The sequence below is a fragment of the Clarias gariepinus genome, chromosome 17 (genome assembly GCF_024256425.1).
Source record: "Clarias gariepinus isolate MV-2021 ecotype Netherlands chromosome 17, CGAR_prim_01v2, whole genome shotgun sequence".
NCBI classification, from domain to species: domain Eukaryota; kingdom Metazoa; phylum Chordata; class Actinopteri; order Siluriformes; family Clariidae; genus Clarias; species Clarias gariepinus.
The window spans coordinates 15,588,510-15,610,531 of NC_071116.1; the positions used below are offsets into that span (position 1 = coordinate 15,588,510).

General features: G+C 39.3%; 1 protein-coding gene across 3 annotated transcripts in view; it reads left to right on the plus strand.

The window, feature by feature from the left end:
- The window catches only part of robo3 (roundabout, axon guidance receptor, homolog 3 (Drosophila)), a 154,187-nt gene that overhangs the window by 60,302 nt on the left and 71,863 nt on the right, over positions 1-22,022 (plus strand). For 2 of the 3 annotated variants that reach the window (XM_053516081.1, XM_053516082.1), the window contains exon 2: positions 16,431-16,757. In XM_053516081.1, coding sequence (XP_053372056.1) covers positions 16,431-16,757 — 327 coding nt within the window. Of the gene's footprint in view, positions 1-5,335; positions 5,831-16,430; positions 16,758-22,022 lie in introns of those variants that run through there. The other variant, XM_053516083.1, reaches the window with a different exon arrangement.

The following is a 22,022-nucleotide window of genomic DNA, read 5'->3' on the forward strand; positions in this document are numbered from 1 at the left end:
TTGAAGGAAGTTACTGCATATTTTAGATGCCTTCAGTATTGTTTTACAATATATAAAGATATAAAAACCAGGTAAGTCAATTAAATTAGAAGGTGTGTCCAAACTACAGACTGGTAGTGTTCATAGTGTTTGAATGTTTTCCAAATGTAGAAGTATAACACAATGAAAACTTTTTACATTAGTGAACATGCTAACAAATCGGAGTACCTATATTACATTATCTAATCAGTATATACATCCGTCTAAATATGAAGGTTAATATGTTATTTTTCGTTAGTCTTTAAACTCCATCTCCATCCCCATGCTGCATCCCTTATGGCCGAGTGTGCCTCTGGCCTAATGGCATCATTTGCACTTGCTGATGTGACACTGCCACAACTCTCCATTATAACACGATTACGCGGCTAAATTCATTGACTGCACACTTGTCTTCGACGAGTCCAGCAAATTTTTAATGGGTTCCAGAGTAAGCTGCATCCGTCATAAGAGAGATGAAATGTATTTAGGGGGAACGACATCATGTTTTATTCAATTATGCACGAAAGCTCTATTCATCAACTTTTGCAATTAAGTTAAACAGGCACATGCATGAAACATGAGGACAATACAAAGGGTCTGGCAGCAGAAACTGCTGGTTGTACATGAGACCTTAAGAGAGCCTGATTGCCTTCCAATGTGAATATAATGGAAGAAATTGCATTTTGTGGAAAAATGAAGATAAATATTATACATACATTAATGGAAGTTGGTCTGGCTTTTTGGAAGACATAATAAATAGCTAATGGTAATTATTCCATTAGTGGACAATAAAACATGACAAAGAGAACTGTATGGCTCCTGGCTTCAGTTGGATTGCAGGAAATGGCACAAAATGAGGTAGTGTGTATATGTGTGTGTGTGTGTGTGTGTTTCAACATCAGGAGGCACAGCTGATATTACTTTTCTCTTTCAATCACATCAGAGAAGCACACAGCAGCTTGGACTGAAATCATTGTCTTGGCCATGATTACTGATTTGCTTAAAGCCTAAAGTGTTATCAAAATAATAACTTCGCATTCTTGTCTTACTCGGTGTGTCTAAAATTGTGAGTAGTCAAAACTTATTTGCAATTTACTTTTTTATTTAATAAATAAATTATTATTCAGCCAAGACATTATATTTGTTTATTTTTACAACCATAACCACACTTCAGCAAATAAGCACACATGAACACATATTTAATGCATTTAATTGATACTTGCACCATTTTTTTTTTTTTACTACAGCAGAAAGTGTATTTTAAAATAGTTTTGATTGGTAGTTTGGGAAATAATATTATATAATTCATTATATTATTTACTGCAAGTGTTGCTATTAATTAAAAGCCTGAGCCAAGAATAGAACCCTGCTTAATTTCCATCATTATTAATGGCTATTTATATATGTCTTGGTTGGTTGTTTATGTATCCGCTCCATTATATCTGGATACACTAAGGATTAATGCCTGTATTATTAAATCATTAGAAGAGCTTTAGTTAAGAATTAATACATTTATTCATTCATCCATTTATTTATCCATCCATTAATGTATTCATTCATTCATTTATTCAGTCCTTCATTCATTTTCCATGATGATTATAGTGTGTAGGGGATCCTGTCGCAGGAATCTCAGGGCACAGGCACACACACATACACTCATCCAATCACACATTATGGGCAATTTGGAAATTCCAATCAGCCGACAACATATAGCTTTAGACTATGGGGGAACACTAGATTACACAGAGAACAACAATGACAGGGAGAACATGAACACTCCATGTTTGTGTACTAAACTACATACATACTTTTTACAGTTTAAAAAATATGGGCAGTTTGTAATTATTATAACTCATCTTGTGTTGCTTGGGCGATCTAGCCTTTAAACACTCACAAAGCACTTCATTTGGAACACTATAGTGCTACTCGATAGAGCCTCCCATTGCTCTCACAACAGCCTCAATTATTCATGGCATGGATTCCACAAAATTTTGAAAACATCACTTTGTGATTCTGACCCATGTTGACATGAATTCATCACAATCTTTCTGCTGACATTTCAGATGCACTTTACTGCTGTGAATATCCTGTTCTACCCCATCCCAAAGGTGTTCTACTAGAGTCAGGCTTGGTGACTAGGGAGGACACTGAAGAAAGTGAACTCATTGTTATGAACACGGTTTGAGATGACGTTTCCTTTGAAACAAAGTGCATTTTGATGCTGGAAGTAGTCATTAGAAGATTGGTACATTTTGACCATGAAGAGCTGGTTCATGTTAGCAACAATACAAAAATATTTTGTGGTATTTAAGCAAGAATTAACCATTTTACCATGCTTTAACTAGCTAGTTTTGTTAAGCCTGTGTCCACTACATCCTCAGATTTAAAGAAGTAGAACTTAATGTGGTCTTCTGCCCTTGTAGCATATCAACCTCAAGGGTTTACCATGTTGTGCCTTCTAAGCCCCCTCATCAATCACAGATGTGCTACCTTCTTTGAAACACTTGGGCCATTCCAATTTATTACTATGACTAATAATCTCATCACCATACCATCTTCTGTAAATGGCAATTGGTTTTATGCCTCTATACACAAGAAATCTGTTTTGACTTGAACCGCAAATTAAATCACAATAAAGCAGGTGGATCAAACAAGGTAGACAACTTTAGCCTCAAATCACATCACTAAGAGATATATAATGAATTCTATTTTGATTGAGGTATTTTAAATACTAGCACCACTATGAAGCTTAGTAGCTTGAACATAGAAAGCACAATACAATTATCTGTGTCTGATCAGATGCCACCTGACTGTATATATCTATGGTCTGATAAGGTTACAGAAGAGTTTTAAAATTTGATGGGAGAAGGGGACAACAACAGCTTCCGGCATGCAACACATTTATCTTATACAGTGGTGTGAAAAACTATTTGCCCCCTTCCTGATTTCTTATTCTTTTGCATGTTTGCCACACTTATATGTTTCTGCTCATCAAAAACCGTTAACTATTAGTCAAAGATAACATAATTGAACACAAAATGCGGTTTTTAAATGAAGGTTTACGTTATTAAGGGAGAAAAAAAAACTCCAAATCTACATGGCCCTGTGTGAAAAAGTAATTGCCCCCCTTGTTAAAAAATAACTTAACTGTGGTTTATCACACCTGAGTTCAATTTCTGTAGTCACCCCCAGGCCTGATTACTGCCACACCTGTTTCAATCAAGAAATCACTTAAATAGGAGCTACCTGACACAGAGAAGTAGACCAAAAGCACCTCAAAAGCTAGACATCATGCCAAGATCCAAAAAAAATTCAGGAACAAATGAAAACAAAAGTAATTGAGATCTATCAGTCTGGTAAAGGTTATAAAGCCATTTCTAAAGCTTTGGTACTCCAGCGAACCACAGTAAGAGCCATTATTCACAAATGGCAAAAACATGCAACAGTGGTGAACCTTCCCAGGAGTGGCCGGCCGACCAAAATTACCCCTAGAGCGCAGAGACAACTCATCCGAGAGGCCACAAAAGACCCCAGGACAACATCTAAAGAACTGCAGGCCTCACTTGCCTCAATTAAGATCAGTGTTCACGACTCCACCATAAGAAAGAGACTGGGCAAAAACGGCCTGCATGGCAGATTTCCAAGGGGCAAACCACTTTTAAGCAAAAAGAACATTAGGCTCGTCTCAATTTTGCTAAAAAACATCTCAATGATTGCCAAGACTTTTGGGAAAATACCTTGTGGACCGATGAGGAAAAGTTGAACTTTTTGGAATGTGCGTGTTACATCTGGCGTAAAAGTAACACAGCATTTCAGAAAAAGAACATCATACCAACAGTAAAATATGGTGGTGGTAGTGTGATGGTCTGGGGTTGTTTTGCTGCTTCAGGACCTGGAAGGCTTGCTGTGATAGATGGAACCATGAATTCTACTGTCTACCAAAAAATCCTGAAGGAGAATGTCCGGCCATCTGTTCGTCATCTCAAGCTGAAACGATCTTGGGTGCTGCAGCAGGACAATGACCCAAAACACACCAGCAAATCCACCTCTGAATGGCTAAAGAAAAACAAAATGAAGACTTTGGAGTGGCCTAGTCAAAGTCCTGACCTGAATCCTATTGAGATGTTGTGGCATGACCTTAAAAAGGCGGTTTATGCTAGAAAACCCTTAAATAAAGCTGAATTACAACAATTCTGCAAAGATGAGTGGGCCAAAATTCCTCCAGAGTGCTGTAAAAGACTCGTTGCAAGTTATCGCAAACGCTTGATTGCAGTTATTGCTGCTAAGGGTGGCCCAACCAGTTATTAGGTTCAGGGGGCAATTACTTTTTCACACAGGGCCATGTAGGTTGGGATTTTTTATCTCCCTAAATAATAAAAACCATCATTTAAAACTGCATTTTTTTGTTTACTTGTGTTATCTTTGACTAATAGTTAAATGTGTTTGATGATCAGAAACATTTTGTGTGACAAACATGCAAAAGAATAAGAAATCAGGAAGGGGGCAAATAGTTTTTCACACCACTGTACGTTGTTTACAACGCGACCATGCAGCCCCTGAGTGTTGCCGCATTATCTGTTATATGCAATGCATGACTGTATTGCTATTCATTTTAAACCAGAGAACAAATCAAATCTTGGATCTGAGCTTGATCTGGGCATTTCCGTGAGTAGTTAGCACTGTGGCTTTGCACCTCCTGGGTTGAGGGATCGATTCCAGCCGTGAGTCTTTGTGGAGTTTGCATGTTCTCCCCATGCTTGGTGGTTTCCTCCAGGTTCCCCGTTTTTTTTTCCACAGTCCAAAGACATGCAAATTGGGTTAATTCTTGTCGTTCTTTTGGCTGGTCCGAACAAGATATGGTATAGAGGGTGGAAGAATGGATGAATAAATGAATGAATGAATGAATGATCATGCTAGGTAATGAAATTAATGGACATTAGTCTATGGCCTTATCTAGCAACTTCCAGAAACTTTTTGTGTATTTACTGTTTTCCCCTGAAGCCAACTGGCAACACTGCTAGCATGAATTTATGAACATTTCGTTGGCTTGGGTTACAGTGTTTTATCTTGTGTGTAGTTATTTAATCAACCGGGGTAACACTTTACTTAAAATTGGAATATACAAGTGTTTAAAACATGTAATCACTTATAATGAATGGAAATGCCTAGTAATATTCCACGTTTAGGGTTTAGGGTTTATGGTGTTCCTGTCTCTTTAAGATGCTGTCCAGCGACACGAGCACTGAAGGGGGCGCGAGGCTGTCTCAGTAGGCGCGCGCAGTGTGGAGCAGTATTCATTCACATTGAGAGAGACCGCGCGAGCGCGGAGTGCCAGAGATTTAAACAACTGGCCACGTGAATGAACAACTCACCCAGAGTAGATTAATTTTAGTAAAAACACACACACACACACACACACACACATCCAAAAGGATCTGGGTGATCTTGTGTTTATAACTCGCGCTGCAGAAACACACAGGACTAGAGCTTTGTGCTTGAGTGAGTGGAGTTAAATGGCCAGCTGGTTAAAGGATGTCCGGGAGAGTGAATCTGGTTGATACCGCGGTGTGAAAGAACTGTGAAAGAAAACAAAAACTGTTATATGTGCTTTGGATGGAGTTGCATGCCTATTTCTTCAGTGGGACTTTTTGGAAGTGACCAGAACGCTCTCGGATCGTGTTGATGCTGAAGCGACGCTAAGGGGCTGTTTAAACCTCGGGGTCGCAGTAGTAAAGGCTGCAAAGGCTGATGGAGTTTCCCCGGACTTTACATGCCTTATTTCTCATATGCACGATCATCTGCTGTGTACATGGTAAGTTCCGGTTAACAGACTAATCAAAATCGTATTATATATGGGCAAACTTATATGGAAAAAAAAAAGTTGCAATGGTTACGGCTTTTGGTTCGCATTGATGGTTTCATTCATCTCTCTAAAACGGCGCATAAGCGCTGCTCGTGCCTTCCTGAGCGCGCGCCGGCTGCACGAGCTACCCCAGGATGCTGTGCCTGATCTGACAGAGAATAAGAAATGCATAACATCCAAGACAAAGTGGTGTTACTTATAAAACCATGGGGGGAAAGGCCATAAAATGTTGTTCAGTCTTTAAATCATGCTTTTAATGTTTTAAAGTTTTTCTTGCCCCTTTACTAAGTGACGCACAATGCTAATGTCACAACCTGCTCTACAGTTCTTTTCTCTTAAAGCATTTACTGTAGATTCATAGTAGATTCATACTAATAGATGCCATTTAAAACAAATGTTCTATGACATAATCATAGACAGTAAAAGAAGACAATGTCCTTATGCTGCTTTTACTATAAAATACTCAAATAAAACCATTATGTTACAGTTTCCACTAATAAACCATAGCATTTGCTTTTTCCTGAGTCATGTTGGTTTGTTGCTTTTACTGTTTTCCAGATTAAATAGCTTTACTGCTTGCTTGGGAATAGCTTGTTTTTATGAGGTAGTAAACATTGTTTGTAAGATTTGTCCCAGCCAAGACAGTTGTACCAGGAAAATGATTGCAAATCAATTCCTAACTGCTGTGAGATAAAATCTATGGTCCGGCGGTCTCATTGGTGGAATTTTTCACTCTCTGTTGGGGTAGATAAAGCTTGGTTGGAATCAGTTCAACCTATTTGAATTGATCAGCTAAGAAACTTTGTATAGTTAGACTGAGTTTAAGAGTTAGTCTCTGGAAGCTGTTTTAATGGACTGGTGGTATGCATGGAGTGGCTGCTGGCTATCTACTCACCCTTTCTCACCTGATAAAGTTGCAGACAAAAAGACAGGCTAGAATTACACCTAAAGGCCTTGGCTTTATCAAAGTCTTCTGCTGTACTCCGGGGCAGTTTGGTCTACCTGTGTGAGTGTGTGTAACTGGAGAAGTTAGTGCAGTTTCTTTTGAAGGGTTTCGAAAACAGCTGTCACTTCTCTTTTGATTGTCTTTAAACTTGCTCCTAATGGAAGTAAGGCATGACAAAGCTCTTTGACTGTGAATAATGATAACGTTAGGGGCAGACGGACCGTAACAGTGTACACGAGATAATAGCCGTACAAAATACACATTGCACCAAATACACATACACTTGAAGTGCCTTTAAGTTAAAATATTCTAGGATTTAAACCCTTCATGATTCTTAACATTTACTGATGTCCTGATAAGTGGGGAGAAGTGTAGGTCAGGAGTTTGGCCAACAGGGTTGTCTTGCTCACTGTGTCACACACGCATACTCCATCTCTTGTCCATATTTACACAGAATAAAAAACAAAAGAGAAAAAATGTCTGGCTATCTGATCCTCACTAGAACACAATAGGAGCCTCTGACCATCCGACTCTTTTTTCAACAAGTCTACAGATAAAGCATTCTTTCATGTCAGCACTACATCAGACAAGCTTCACTGTGCTTAAGTGAAACAAAAAATGCATTTAACATCCTGTATGTTATTAATTCAGTTTTAGATTAATCATAAATAAGGAGTGTTGTATAATAATATTACTATATAATGTATGCATGAATAGTTTTTAAATGTGTGGAAAGCGAACTCCTGTTAGGTTAATGAGAAGATGTTTGCGTCGATCTTTGTAACAATTGTACTCAGGGTGATGTGGCGCTGAAGGGTTGAATAGCGCCGCACCACAAAGCGTCAGCATCAATCTGTCGCTCCTGTGGCCCTGGCTGGCAGTTTAAGACAGCTTAATGGCCACTGCACATTTGTTCCAGTTGTTGTTGTGGTGACCCCAAGGATAGAGGCGAAAGGACAAATCCTCAACCTATCAACGCAACTGTGAAGTTCATAGTTAGAGTAAAGCTCGGCATTTTTTTCAGCTTAGTGTACATCTCTTCTTATTAAGGTGCTGACATTTAGAGTGAGTGGCTTAAAGTAAAACCTGCAGTGGTATTTAGTCTTTATTGGTGGCAAGGCCAGCACTTTCTATGATTTGATAAGGTTTGGTAAAAAAATAAAAAATAATAATAATAAATTAAAAAAATCTGTGCGAGAGTTTTCCCCAATTTAGGTCTGTTTGTAAAGCCTTGTTGTGTTGCAAAGTCAGACCTTAACAGTAAAATAAACTCATATTTGCTTGTTTCTGATATAATCTTTCAAATGGAAACATGATTCCTTTTTTTATGGTGGGTGATGTCTGGAACCTCATGTCTAGATACATAAAGCTAACTTCATAATAAGTTTCATATCGATCACTTATACTATGACAGAACTTTTCCCTCTCTTAAAGTTAATAAGAGAAAAATTAGGCATTTTTTTTCTTGGGAAACCAGAAAATATAACATTTTTCATCCTGAAGACTTTCTTAAAGCAACAGCTTGACATCTAACTTTTACAAAAGTGCATACCCTGAAGTCTCATTTCATGTTACAGAAGATAGCTTTACCATTTTCACATGCATTAAGAAGTGTTGTAATCTCTGAAAACGAACCCAGTAATGCACATCATCCTTATCTATGATTTAGTCTAGTGTTATTGTGGTGGTTGTTGTTTTTTCGTCGACTATCAGTTTAAAGAACATGATTACAAGCCTTTAAAAGTCTATATAGTTTACAAGAATGTGTAAACTCTATTTTGACATTTGAAAAACAGGGATTAGAGAGTCCAGTTCGGATGCGTGCTGATTTCCCCGTCTGGCTCCGACGCCTCTCAGTATCAGAGTCAACGCTCTCAATCTGAGCTGTCTCCGCTTCTCAAACAGCAGGAGTGTGTTTTGTGTGTTTGCATACAATGAGCTTGTGTACCTTCCTTTGAGGGCACAGTGTATCATCTGAGATTCAGTGACTTTGTGTTTTCTTTTGCACTGTTTGCTTGGTGAACTGAATCAACTAAGCCGAGAGAGTGAGTGAGTGTGTTGTGCTTCTGAAGGACACTGTAAACAGTAGGCCTCAAGGCCATGTGTGCTCTCTCATCAGGAGCCCTGAAACTAATGACACAGTCTCTGTCTGCACTCACAAACACACATGCACGCATGCACACAGCAAGCACACACACACTCCCTCAGCTTTATTTACTCCACATTCACACGATCCCTACCTCTCTGTGATTTGTCAGCGGCTCCCTGCCATTGTCATCAAACTTGAACAGGCTGGAAGAGCTTTTGAAAAAAAAAAAATATATATATATATATATATATATATATACGAAGGCTTGCTTTTTGCTATGAGTTTCGAATGACTTTAAGGCTATTTGGCACAGGTTATTACTGGCACAATTGTTGTTTAATGGGTGCGCCAATGGAAATCGCAGCTTGTGAGTTGATTGTATTGATCGCTGAGAGCAATGTGAGGGATAAACTGAACGTGGCTCAGACTGTCTTTATTTCTGTCGAACATTTTCAAGTGCTAGCAAGGTGAACCTTTTTATTGCAGAAAACAGGAAGCAAAGACTGAATTTATTAGCTTTTTTGTGTAAGAATTTGTTTCCTACAGGCATGTGTCTTGACAGGAAAGCATTATTAGGTCAGCTAGGTGAAACAGAAAATGTCAGTGATGTTACTTTTCTTACATGTGATACTGATGGGTATAAAAAGATGGTTAAAATGGTTAAAAAAGATGGTTTTTAGAAAGTACTGTATCGAAAGTGAGACACGATATGAAGCACAACTTTTTGTATTAACTGACATAGGTTGGTTAAAGTGCACATGTTAAGTAACTGTTTCTCTACGTATACAAAGGCACTACTTAACATAGTCTCCATCACATGTGATGCATTTGCAACGTTGGTGAACGCAACTCTAAAAATCTGAAAACTTGTAAATCTACTTTGCAACAGTTGATGGTCTATCACTGCGTGGTTTGTCTTCAGTGCCGGTTTCCCCTTATTTAATTTTCTTCATCTCTCTGTGCACATTGCCTTTGTCAATAGTCTTATCTCCATAAACATTCTGTAGCCTACTTTGAATGAACCAGACTTTGGGGTCAAGTGTTATAGGAAATGATCTTGGGGCCCTAATGTAAAGGCCTTCCTCTTTAGTAATAGTTAGGGTGTTTTCACATTAGGGCCCCAAGAGCGTTTGTTATAATACTTGACCCCAAAGTCTGATTTATTTCGATCAGTGAGAACACGACCGTTCCAGGCTCGGGAACATTTGGGCATGCCAATCTCATCCCTTAACCTATGTACAGAGCCATAGCTGATGACATTTTTTTTTCTGAAATAGTGTTAGGCATAGTGTAAAAGTTCCAAATATAAAGCAAAGCAATCGTGCCTAATGTGAAATTGCCCTTTAGTAACCTCCTCTACTAACTAGAGTAAACTTTACTAACAATGGCAGGTTGAATGCCGTATCCCAGTTAATTAAAAAATTATGCTTTAGGTTTAACATATAGAAACTTTTATAACTACAGGAATAAGACATTTTATATAACCTCTCACTATGCCGTATGATTTATTAACACTTTCTTGCTAATAAATCCACTATAAAGCAACTAGTTTTATTAAACTATTAATTTTAAACATTTAACACCCTGATCTAATCTCTGCACTGTACCCTGTGTTTTGGGTGCTTTGGGGGTTTTTCCTAGACCCTCATTTTGACCATTTCCTATGGTAATCATCTACCATCAAGGAAACAGAAAATATCCTGACTGTGATCTCTTATCTACTGGAGCAAATTTAGGGGGAGGGTGGGGTGCTTGGTGAAGAAGAATGTTAATGATGATACATGCACTGCAGTGCACATTGAATATGCAGATACTAATGATTACATGCCTATTTTAAAATCTGCCAATCTCCGCAGTGCCAACAACTCGCTTTATGTTTGGCATTCCCACCATCTGACTTCTGCTATACTTATTTATAGCAATTTGTTTTTCCAAAGCACAAGGCTGGGTATTTCTTGTTAGGAATCATGCTGTTTGGAGATCGGTGGTTTAGTTTTAAGGCGAATGATCAATACATGTGTTTGTCATCCATACAGCCGTTTTACTTTTTGAATAATACCGAACAATGAAAGCACCCAATGTAGAGAGATGAAGAGAGAAAACAGTGTTCTGTCACTTTCAGAACCTTTCAGGTGTCAACCCACTACCTTCAACCAACTGCTGTGTTTAGCGAAAATAAAAAAGAAAAAGTAGTACACTTACTACAGCATGAAACTTTTTGGACTGGAATTAGTCACACAGACCTAACACCCCTCCTCCAAAACCAAACGTGGTAGATCTATATGGGCGTTTGAGTTGGGCAGGAAGTGTTGAGGTGGGATTTCACAGAGATTAATCTACTGCAATGGGGAGGTTTTTAGGGCCACCACTGGGAGGACCAGGAAGCTGATGCTATCTGTGCCAGCTGTGGTATGCTTACTACTCTAGTAAAGATCTACTTCTCCATAGGCAAATCACTGGAGAGATCTTTTTCAGGAAGCCCTTGTTCAAACAGCTGCTTCGAGGCTCCGCTGTCTTTACACATGCACAATTTAGCATTCATACCCCACTTCTCCTCTTCCTGCACCTCCACAGGAAAAGTCAAGCCCTCCCCTCGTGAGATAGGCGATACCATCCACATATATTCCAGATGTATTTTTCACTGGACATGAGAGCCGGAATTAAATATGCTCAGAAGGAAAAGACTGCAGTCCTGTTGTGCGATGACCTTGTAGAGGAGATGAGCAAACTCCAGAAACTATCTACAGAACAAACACAGTTTTGTGTTTGGGCATTGGGGGGGTAAAGTAAGCAAAATCCAAAAGGTTAAGGGGCAAAAGTTCAGTATTTGTGTTTTCATTGCTCTCAGCATTTCTGAGTTACTAGCAGAATGGAGAAAAGGCCAGAGGCAGTCTGGACCATGTCTGAGTTGCAGTTCTGGGTAAATTCTTGTTTTGTTTTTTTCTGAGCTGTCCCACAGAGAGCGAGAATGCAGGGTTACTCTACCTTGCTTCACTATCTTCTATTAAAGCTCCAAAGGAAAAAAAAAAAAATCAATAACCTCTTCTTCGACTGAGCACTACTACTAATACCCGCTGGTCCAAGCATTTGGATTTTCTTTCTCTATATATACTGCTGAGTTGCCAATCTTTAAGCAGCATAATGTTGAAATTTTGTTGAAAGATTGATGCGATTAGTAGCCCGTCTATGGGATGCATTCAGTATTTAGATTCTCCTCCTTGGGCTTGAAATAGTTTCAGAAATTTTGCTTAAAACGAATACAGGCACTCATCAATAATGTTCTCTAGATTGGATTGGCTGTAATCCCGAGGCACGCTTTGAGTAATTATTCATTAAGCGTAATATTTAAATAATTTCAAAAAAGGCAATTTTCTTTCCTATTACACATTTTGAAAGCCGTCGAAATTACACTTGTGGAAAAGTTTAATCTATGAGGGTTATGCCTAGCTTTGAACTACATCAAAGCTTTTATAGCAGACAGACCCTGAACCCTATCATAGCCCTGAATTTTTATTTTAGTCAGGATACATGACACCTCGCCGCCTCTTCTTATTGAAACAAGATACTCTAAACCTTGCCACAGATACACTTCCTCAATTCTTTGAAGACTACTTCTAAGCTATTTGAGAACTTTTGTGTTTTTTTTTTTTTTTAGTTGTTGTTGTCACAGGATTTCCTGACTGCCAGTTTGTTTAAACCATCCTTGCTTCTCCGCATTTAGGCAGAAGCACGGTTTGTCCCTGAGGAAAGCTCAGCCTTTACTGTGTAATTTCCTTTGAGCCATGTGACTGGTCCATTTCATCTTCTGTCCTTCCTCCTTAGTGAAGGGGCATAGCTTTATGGCCTTGTGTTTGTATTCTCATGCAAGTGCCCCTTTGTTGTGCCTGAGTGCAAAGAAAAGTTTGTCGAAGAAAGGGTGTTCAAGGAGACACCCCCGCCTCCTAATTGAACGCAGGCAATGAATGAAGATTTGCAAATCAATTCCCAGAAACCAGGAGAAAAACAGAAGGAGGGAGAGTGTAAAACAGCAATGTTTTACAGGATTCAGGGGGATGAATACCTACTGAAAAGAATTGCAGATGAAGCTAAAAAAGAAGCTTTTTTCCTAATGCCTTGGCGCTGTGTTTCTCTGTTCTTGTTAAAAGCCTGACTTGTCAGATCCACATACAGTAGAATCATTTTCTTTCTCAGTGCAGAAGCGCTGGTGCTCCTGCTGTGATCAAGCTTTCTTTCCTGTCATGGATCAGTGCTTACAGAATTAATTTTAAAGGTGCAGTTAAGACATATCTTTTTTTTTTAGGCAGTTAAGATTTACCCCAGCTACTGTACATTTAAAGCGACGTTTTATCATTTGATAAGATAAATAATAATTTAGCCAGATTCTTCAACACTTTACATCTTAATTCTTAGTAAGCTAATTAGTCTTAAATTTCTTCTTAACCTCAAGGCCTTCACACATGCTTTAAAAGAGAGGACAATTATTGGATTGACCTCTGACCTATTCCTGAATGGTTACCATGGCAATGGCATCTCCACATAGAACGTGTGGCATATTTGCATGTCATTAGGCTTTTCCATCCGTCGTTGATCATTTCTTTTTTTTGCATTGCGTGCAAAATTACTGTTGTTTGACATCAAGCCCCCAAGTGTAGCTTGTCCTCATGTCTTTTGTCATCGAGTTGTTATTGGCGAATTTGGCAGTCTTGTTTTGTGGAAGATCTTGCGCGTCGTCCACTCTACAGCTCCCACCCACCCCCAACAGAGGAGATAAATCTGCTTAGTGCTAAAAGCCCATTTGGAGAGATCAGAGGAGTTGGCAGGCCCTCGGCTTCTCTCTCAGAATTGGCATTTACATCCTGTCCTTGCTCAAGACAACAAGGTCAAATATTCACTCAAGCATAAGTGCTGTGGAAGTTGGGGAGTTCATGGCGCTTGGACTCCTGCATGCTCAGTCATTCTCATTGGCCAGATTTATCTTATTATTAGCTGTGTGGCTTTGCGATTTCAAATTCGCCCGAAGGTAAAGCAAATAACAGTTGATTTGTAACAAGAAGTCTGAACTTAATATTTTATTCATTTTCTATGCACTGATGGATAAGTTGTGAATTTCATATTAGCCAAATGCATGAAATGCTCCTTAGTTATATGTTTAGGTCACCCAGAAGCAGACTAGTCTAAAAAAGTGGTAACTTTATGTACTATAATAATATAAATATACAACATAATTATTATCAACTGCACCAGATTTCATTTTAATCGAACCATACATTTTATGTGAACACACCCTTAGTTTTCCTACGACATGATTACTCTTACTTAATGGGAGTGTTAAGCTGCTCAGATAGCAAAAGATATGAAAAGAAGATGTGAATGGCAAACAAGTAGTAAGCACTGTATCTACAGCGTCAAATTGCATCTCGTCACCGTCAAGTGCTTCAACATACTGTAGCTACACACAGAACTAAAACTTTTCTCTTGTGACGGTCAATAAGATAGAGCTTTTTTTCCTTTTTGTTCTGGTTGGTAAACCTACTTATCCAACTGGCAACGTTAATTGAAAACTAATAGATTCAAAAGTCTTCTTGCTCTAGGAGACAATACTAACACATCAGTCCCTGGTAAAGGAGCTTGAGTAGCTTCAAAGACTTTTCACTGTGCATGGTATCAAGGTCAGTGAAAAGTCACTCTTATTTCCCAAGCCCGAAGCACTGTGAATTAATTCAGGGTGTGTTTGTGTAAGTGTGGTAATTTTTCAGTGTGGATAGCTCAGAGATTTTCTAAGAGATATCCCCTTTGACACAAAACACCCCAGAGAGCCCTGCTTTTCTAAGTGTGTATCACTGCTGAACCATTGGTTAGAAAAGTCTCGATGTCCTCAATACTGTTCTCTTGGTGGACATTTTCCACAGATCTACCACAACCTGGTGTGCTGTCATGGTTCCAACATGCGTGTTCCTTAGTGGATTTGCATTTTATAAGTGGCAGACTTCCCTTCGACAGAGTGCAGCTTAGCATCCGCTAGCCTCCACACCACAGTTTCAGTCGTGCTTAGCTCGTTTTACACTCACAAGTACTTTCCCTTTAAAGTAACCTATGCTACATCCCCTCTGTGGCAGGGCCATGCATTTGGCCTGTAATATTTATAAAGCTGCTCTCCGACTCCGTGCCTGCTGAGCCACTCCTCCACCCCCTGCCAACTACAGTCTGTTCGATGCTCTATATGTGCCTGCTAAAAGCTATTAGCCAAGCCCTGGTGGTCTTCTCTCACTTCACTCAGCAGGCCAGAAGGCCTTTTGTTTTCAGAGGCAGAAAGGGTAAGAGACTTGGGGATTCTATGGTGAGCTAGTCTGTACACAACTCAGTGTTTGAGCTTCTGCTCTCTCTTATGTACTCACTCTGTCAGGTTACTGTGTCATTTTTAAAAACATACAGGGAGTGGTTTTGTTGTAGCGTACATCTGTTACTAGCCTTAAGGGCTGTTTACACAAAACTTTTGCCAGAAAGAAATGGAAGTTATGTTGAAGTGGTTTAAATTTGTCTTCAAGTGCCCTTAGTGGTAAACCAAAAAAGGTTGTCTTTCAACTTCAGGTAATTGGTTTGAGTTGGACACCAGCAAATTCCACCTTATCTTCTCTATCTCCTAAAACGCTTTTGCCCTTTGTTCATAATCCGATCGAGCCCTGAAGGATTTAGTGGAAGGGAAAGGTATTTGCCCAGTGGAACTGAAACAGCCTTATCACAAATATCTTACACCTGTGTATGTCGGGAGCTGGCCAGGCAGCTTCTCATCGCTTTCAACCAGAAATCTGCTCTGCACTCTATAAAAAGCTTAAACCGTATTATTAGCCCTGGTATAATTATCATCATCAGAAAGAATTTCACAGTCACTAAAATGCAATGGCTTTAGAAGGAACATCCTTCCAAATAGTTAAATTTCACCTTGTCTAAATTCAGTTGCAGTTGAAATTGCAACCAGCACATTTATTTAAAAAAATAAATAAATCAATCTAAAGTTATTTTGAAAATCTGATTAAATTATTACAAACAATTCCCCCTATTTTCCTCTCAAAGTCTTACAAAAATACACCGGCAATCAGAATGAATACACATCTGACTTAAAACAGAAGACAAAATTGCTCCCATGATCCTATTCCACTTTGCTCCCACGGCAACGCTTTTCTGTGGTAACTCTTGAATGTGGAGCGTGTCTTTTCATGCCACCCAATTTAAATTCTATACATCAGAGCCATGCATATATAATGTCTTTATTTTACTCAGCCAAGTCCTGCCAAAAATAGTATTCCTTTTTTTAATTGGTGCCAATCGCAGCTTGTATAAATGACCCGCAGAGAGCAAGTGTGGCATGTGGGGACTGATGAACCGAGTTTGCTCCTTTCTAATGTTTATTTTAATTTTTATACGTTCTACTAATTTTAATCGTGTCTGATTTTTTTTCCCTGACTGGTCTGCACTTTAAAAAATCTAATTTATTCGTCCATCCCCTCTACTTTCAGGGTCTCGGCCGAGGTTGGAGGACGCACCACCACGAATCGTGGAGCATCCCTCAGACCTGATCGTATCGAAGGGAGAGCCGGCAACGCTGAACTGTAAGGCCGAGGGTCGGCCAACCCCCATGGTGGAGTGGTATAAAGATGGAGAGAGGGTGGAAACAGACCGCGAGGATCCCCGCTCGCACCGCATGCTGCTCCCTACAGGTTCGCTCTTCTTTCTCAGGATTGTGCATGGACGCCGGAGCAAGCCAGACGAAGGGGTCTATGTGTGTGTAGCCAGGAACTACTTGGGAGAAGCTGTCAGCCGCAATGCGTCTTTGGAAGTTGCAAGTAAGCTGGCATGTTTGATTCTTTTGCTTTTTTTTAGTTGCTGTCAAGTTTTTCTGTTATTCAGGTCAATGAACTGTGTAGTTGCAGTAAGTACAAGCATCTAGACTTGTGTTACATTCTTGAAGATATTTTGGAACTCGTCCCAGGGGCTTCAACCGAACACCTTCTTTTTACTTTTTGGTACTTACTTTCTTCTTCTCCTTCTCTGACTAGCCACCTATTTTATACTTAATCATTTACCAGGTTTATCAGATCCCAGTTCGAGACGGTGTAGGCTAGTGTGATATAATGATATCTTCTGATGTTTTCTCCAGATCATTACATTACATCACATTATATTACATCATATGGAATTATAAGACCTGACAACCTTACACATTTTGCATAGCAGCTTCACAGTTTAACAGGATCAATCGGAAATATACCCAAAGAGCAGTGTTCCTCTCCTCAATAAAACACAAGGTGACATTATTATTTACCCAGTTGTTGCTAATAAAGATATTACAATATAGGTACATCATTGATGAGTGTATATATATATGTGCAAACATACGACCGTACATACAGTACATATAACTATACATGTGTCCATTTACCACAGAAAAGGAAGACTGAAAAAAAAAGTGGCAAACCGAAAAATAAACCAAAGAAAAGCAAAAATCAATAGAAAATTGTGTGAGTGGCTGTTAGGGCTGTCCAACACCAGGGCTACAGAGGTGATGACTCTGTGTACAAAAGGGGGGCTACATAGATGGACAGTGATAGGCATAGAAAATTCAGCTCAACCTCCTCACATCTTCTAACAGATCCAGTTGACATGTGAATGGTTAATAATTTGTGAAGGCGTTTTGATCAGAATCAAAATCCTGAAGCCCTGTCCACTTTCCCATCTCACATTCTCTCATCTGGACTCTCAGCTTTCCTTGCTTTTTATCTTGGTAAATTGATGACTTAAGGTCATCAAGGTACATAAATTAAAGTCTATCAGCATACAGTATGTTGGACTTAAATGACATTGGATACAATAATGTGCAAAAGTCTTGATGCCTGCCTCATTCCTTTATATTTTGCTTCCAAAGAGCCAGACTTTATTGTTTTTTTATGTAGTCTTATATTTATAATGTAGTCTTGAGGAATAGTTCTCTAGGATGCCTGAAGGAAGGCTCTCATTTTTAACAAGTTTTTGGCTCTCGTTTTCAGTCTAGTCCATCTACTTGAATAGGTTTTGAGGTATGCTTTTAAAGCCACACAATTATCTATGAATCAGTCTAGCATGGAAAGAATCAAACTTAATGAACCAGTACGGCTGGGTATCGTTCATAGATTTTCAATACCAATACCTCGATTTGGAAACGTAACAATATTTTTTCTCTACCAAATTTTGTTTATTAACAAAAAGAGGAATATATTACACATTACGGGACATATCAATGTCATTTTTGTAGCACACAAAACATAAACCTATTTAAAACAGGGTGGTTTAACTCTTAATTTTATGTTTCAGCCACCTGACATTTTTCATCTCAACTTATTACAAAATAAAAAAACCATTTATTAGAGAAAAAGAGAGGGAGAAAGAGAGAGAGAGAGAGAGCATGCACACTTCTTTCTTCGGCTCACAGAATATCAGCAATAAAATAAATCAAATAAATGAAGCCTTTGCAGCTCACCTTCACCAAAGGCATGGTAACTATCAACACGTTCTCTTTCTATTGTTGCAAAATAATCCATTAACTTTACCCTTTACTGTGCAACTAATGGTTCTGTTGTAACACGTTCGTACACGATGCTCTGTTAATATGAATAAAAAAAAAAATTGTATGAAAACTGAATTGATTTGGAAAGCTTCTAGACAAAAAGGTCTAGAAATTCGTTATCGACCCCTATGAACAAGTGAGAAACAGGTGCAGCTGATGATAGATGATCAGGCCGGTGATTAGTACTGTATACTGGTGATGCTGAATACTGAGTGGTTGGAACAGACTAGAGAGGGGAAATGAGGTTGCTGCTGAGGTTGAATTGTATCTGTACAGTAAAACATATGTCTACATTACATTAAATTTAATATGGGAAAATGAGGGATGGCTCAAGATAGTACTGTAGTCAAAAATTGTAGTCGAATTTGAGTTGAAAAACAGACAGGCATAAAATGACGTCTAAAATATAACTGTTTGGGTGATTCATTAGGGTGATTTATCCATTAAACACACTTTTGCTTGATGGTAGATCACAATCAGAGAAACGAGCTTTGAGGATCTGTTTCTTGTAAAATCAGAATAGATGGTGTCAATAGAATATGTGAAAGAGACATACAATTAAAATAGATTGGAGATTTGTGATGCTGGCTGCTTCCAGGTAACAGATGTTTGTTTAAGCCATGTCATAGATCTCATGGAACATCTCCAGGCGCTAACAGAAGGACTTCTCATATCTAGTGCAATATAATTAAATATAGAGGGCTCGATTTGATTAATGTCATTTGATTATCGCGTAACCGGATCATGTGTTTATAACTGTATGTTTTTTCCCTTCATTGAAAAAAAAAAAGTCAGCATGTTATGCATGAGATTTAAAGAAAACAGATTGTTGAGTTTTCCTTAAAGAGACTGACATTCTTCTGTTCGGACAACTCTGTCTTTGTTTACTTACTGTCTTTAGAGACATGCTTGTAGCCCTGAACTGCTGTTGGTTGCCCTCAAGACAGACTGTTTAAACGCTTTACCATCTGCTGAGTGTGGTAGATGAGGGGTAATATGCCTTGCTTGCTCCCACTCCTGGGAGAGAGACGGGTGGTCTGCCAAACTAAAATAGTGTTTCTGGATAGTTAAGAATACAGAAAATTATAGCCTTTCCATGTTTTCTTTTTTCTTTTGCTGTATGAACTTGGCAGATGGAAACTCTACCTAAGATCCAAGAAGCTATTTTTCTCTTTGCAGATTTATAGGACTTTCATGGCCTGTGTGATATAAGTGATTAAAGAAAAACATTGAAAGGCTGGTTACTCATCTTCTAGGGTTATATAAGGTTTTGTGAATATTCACATTGGCCCCCTTATTTATAAATGAACTCTTCACCTTTTTATGCAACATAATAATAAATCTGAGGATATTACACAAAAGATGAATCCATGTTTGCAGAGTTCAATGAAAGCGTGTCGCTTCCCAGGCTCGCCTGTGAGTTCATTCCGAGTTCATGTTGCATTATAAGTGCTGCTAATCAGATGGCTGAATCTGACTGAAATTACAGAAAAGGCCACTCATAATCAGGGGTATCATTACAAAATTATTTTCAGGAATAACCATCTGTAAGCGTCTTTATTAAGATTTATGAAACCACCAAGTCCAAGTTGGATGCTTGCATAGAATCTGGCTGCATACAGTATGTGGCCATCGATGTCCGACATAACCCATAAAGTTTGTTTAAAAAAGGTGGTGTTGGAAGACCATGTTATGGAGTAGCTGTAAAGGCTGCACATATGAGCTGGAATCTGGAATTATTTGGCTTATTGTTTTGGCTATTTAGTGTTTTATCTAATGACTGCATGTAATGCATAATTATTCCATCAGAGCCTTTTATGCATAGTTCAAATGCTGTGACAAAAAAGTCTTCATTGTCTCTAACATTCCTATATATCAGAACATCAATGTGCCATTTGACGCTTGATTTATGAGGCAACAAAGTACAATGTCAGCTTCTAGATTTTTTTTAAGGGGGGGGGGGGACTGTAGTTATATTATATTGAGGACATGGGACGCTCATGTCTCGGCTGCCATGTGGAAGGCTCGGGTCTGAGTCCCAACCGATTACAAACACCACCCCCCCATTCCCCCCCAACCACTGGATACTGCGCCTTGATAAAACACGAGGGTTGCATCAGGAAGAGAATGCGGCATAAAACCAGTGCCAAGTTGTGTGATGATCGGATGGTCCGCTGTAGCAGGCTATTGATGGGAGCGGCCGTAAGACAAACAACATCACATTGAGGACTTAAACAAAAGGTTTAAACTTGGGTCAGCCAGTTCGATTTTGGAATTAAATCGTCCAGATTAAATTAAACCTAGATTTGGGATGCTTGTGTGGTTTAGACTTTTAGGACAACATAAACATTTTAATGCTGCCGAATGATCCTCATTTAACTTTATGAATCTTTCTAGGCAGAGAGACAAGAAGCCTGCAAGTTCTGAGTGTGAGCTTCCTTCGGGTACATAAGAAAGAGAGAAAGCTAGAAAGAGACACAGGTTCTGTCTACATAAAGTAATAAGGAGGAATGACACAGCGATTTAAAGTGTATGTATAGCTTGTATTAGAAATGATCCTGCTTTTATGAAAAAACATAATGTCGGTTCTGTCAAGACCGTGTATAGGCTGAGGCAATTGTGATGATCAAACGAAATGCCCCATATGGCAGGTGCTTCGTGTTCATTGTTAAGCCGTCTCAGGTTAATGGCTGAGTGATTGAGTAAGGCCCATGGGCACACTCTGGATTGGTGGCAGCTTTCTGAAAAGAGACAGTTGTAACGAAGGGGCGGGGGGTTTGAATCATTAGGGTACCCACTGCCAGCGCTGGCATGGCATCAGTGAGCCTCGCTCCAGCATGGCAGTGTGCCAGAAGGCAGGTGGTGGGCAGAGCTGAGGGGCATAGGGCTCTTCAGCTGCTGCTCAGGCCTGCCACTCTGCTGGTGTAGGGCACAGGAGGTGGAGCCCATGGGGGAGACTTAGACGTGGGATGTGGTGGAAAAGCCAGCAAAAGTGAGGTAGACAGAGAATAGGGCTAAGGAGGAGTGAGAGAGACTGAGAGCAAGAAAGCCAGGGAGGTGGCGAGAGGAGTGGAGCGAGGACCTCAAATGCCAAACGGCTCCATCTGGCAGCAGCAGGCAGCATGTTGAACATTATGGGGGCACTGGCGAGAGGCGTGCTGGAGAGCAGCGACACATAGTACATGTAGGAGTGAATGAATGCACGCAAGAAGAGACTCAGTTAATTTGCTAAGCCTTTAAATTGTATTTTTATAAGATGTTTATGGGAGATTGGGTATTTTCATGCATACTGAGTTATAAGCTTAGATGGAGCTCGGATTATATGGAGCAGCAAACAGTAGCTGCTTTGCAGTAAATGAGGGATGAAAGTGACTGTTCTTGCTATTGCATTTCTGTTTAATATCATTATTGAATGGTAAATTTGGCTTGTGCTGTTGATGTGATTGATGTGATCATGGTTTGTACGCGATGCAGTGCTGATTTGGAATCATATCACAAGATATTTGCA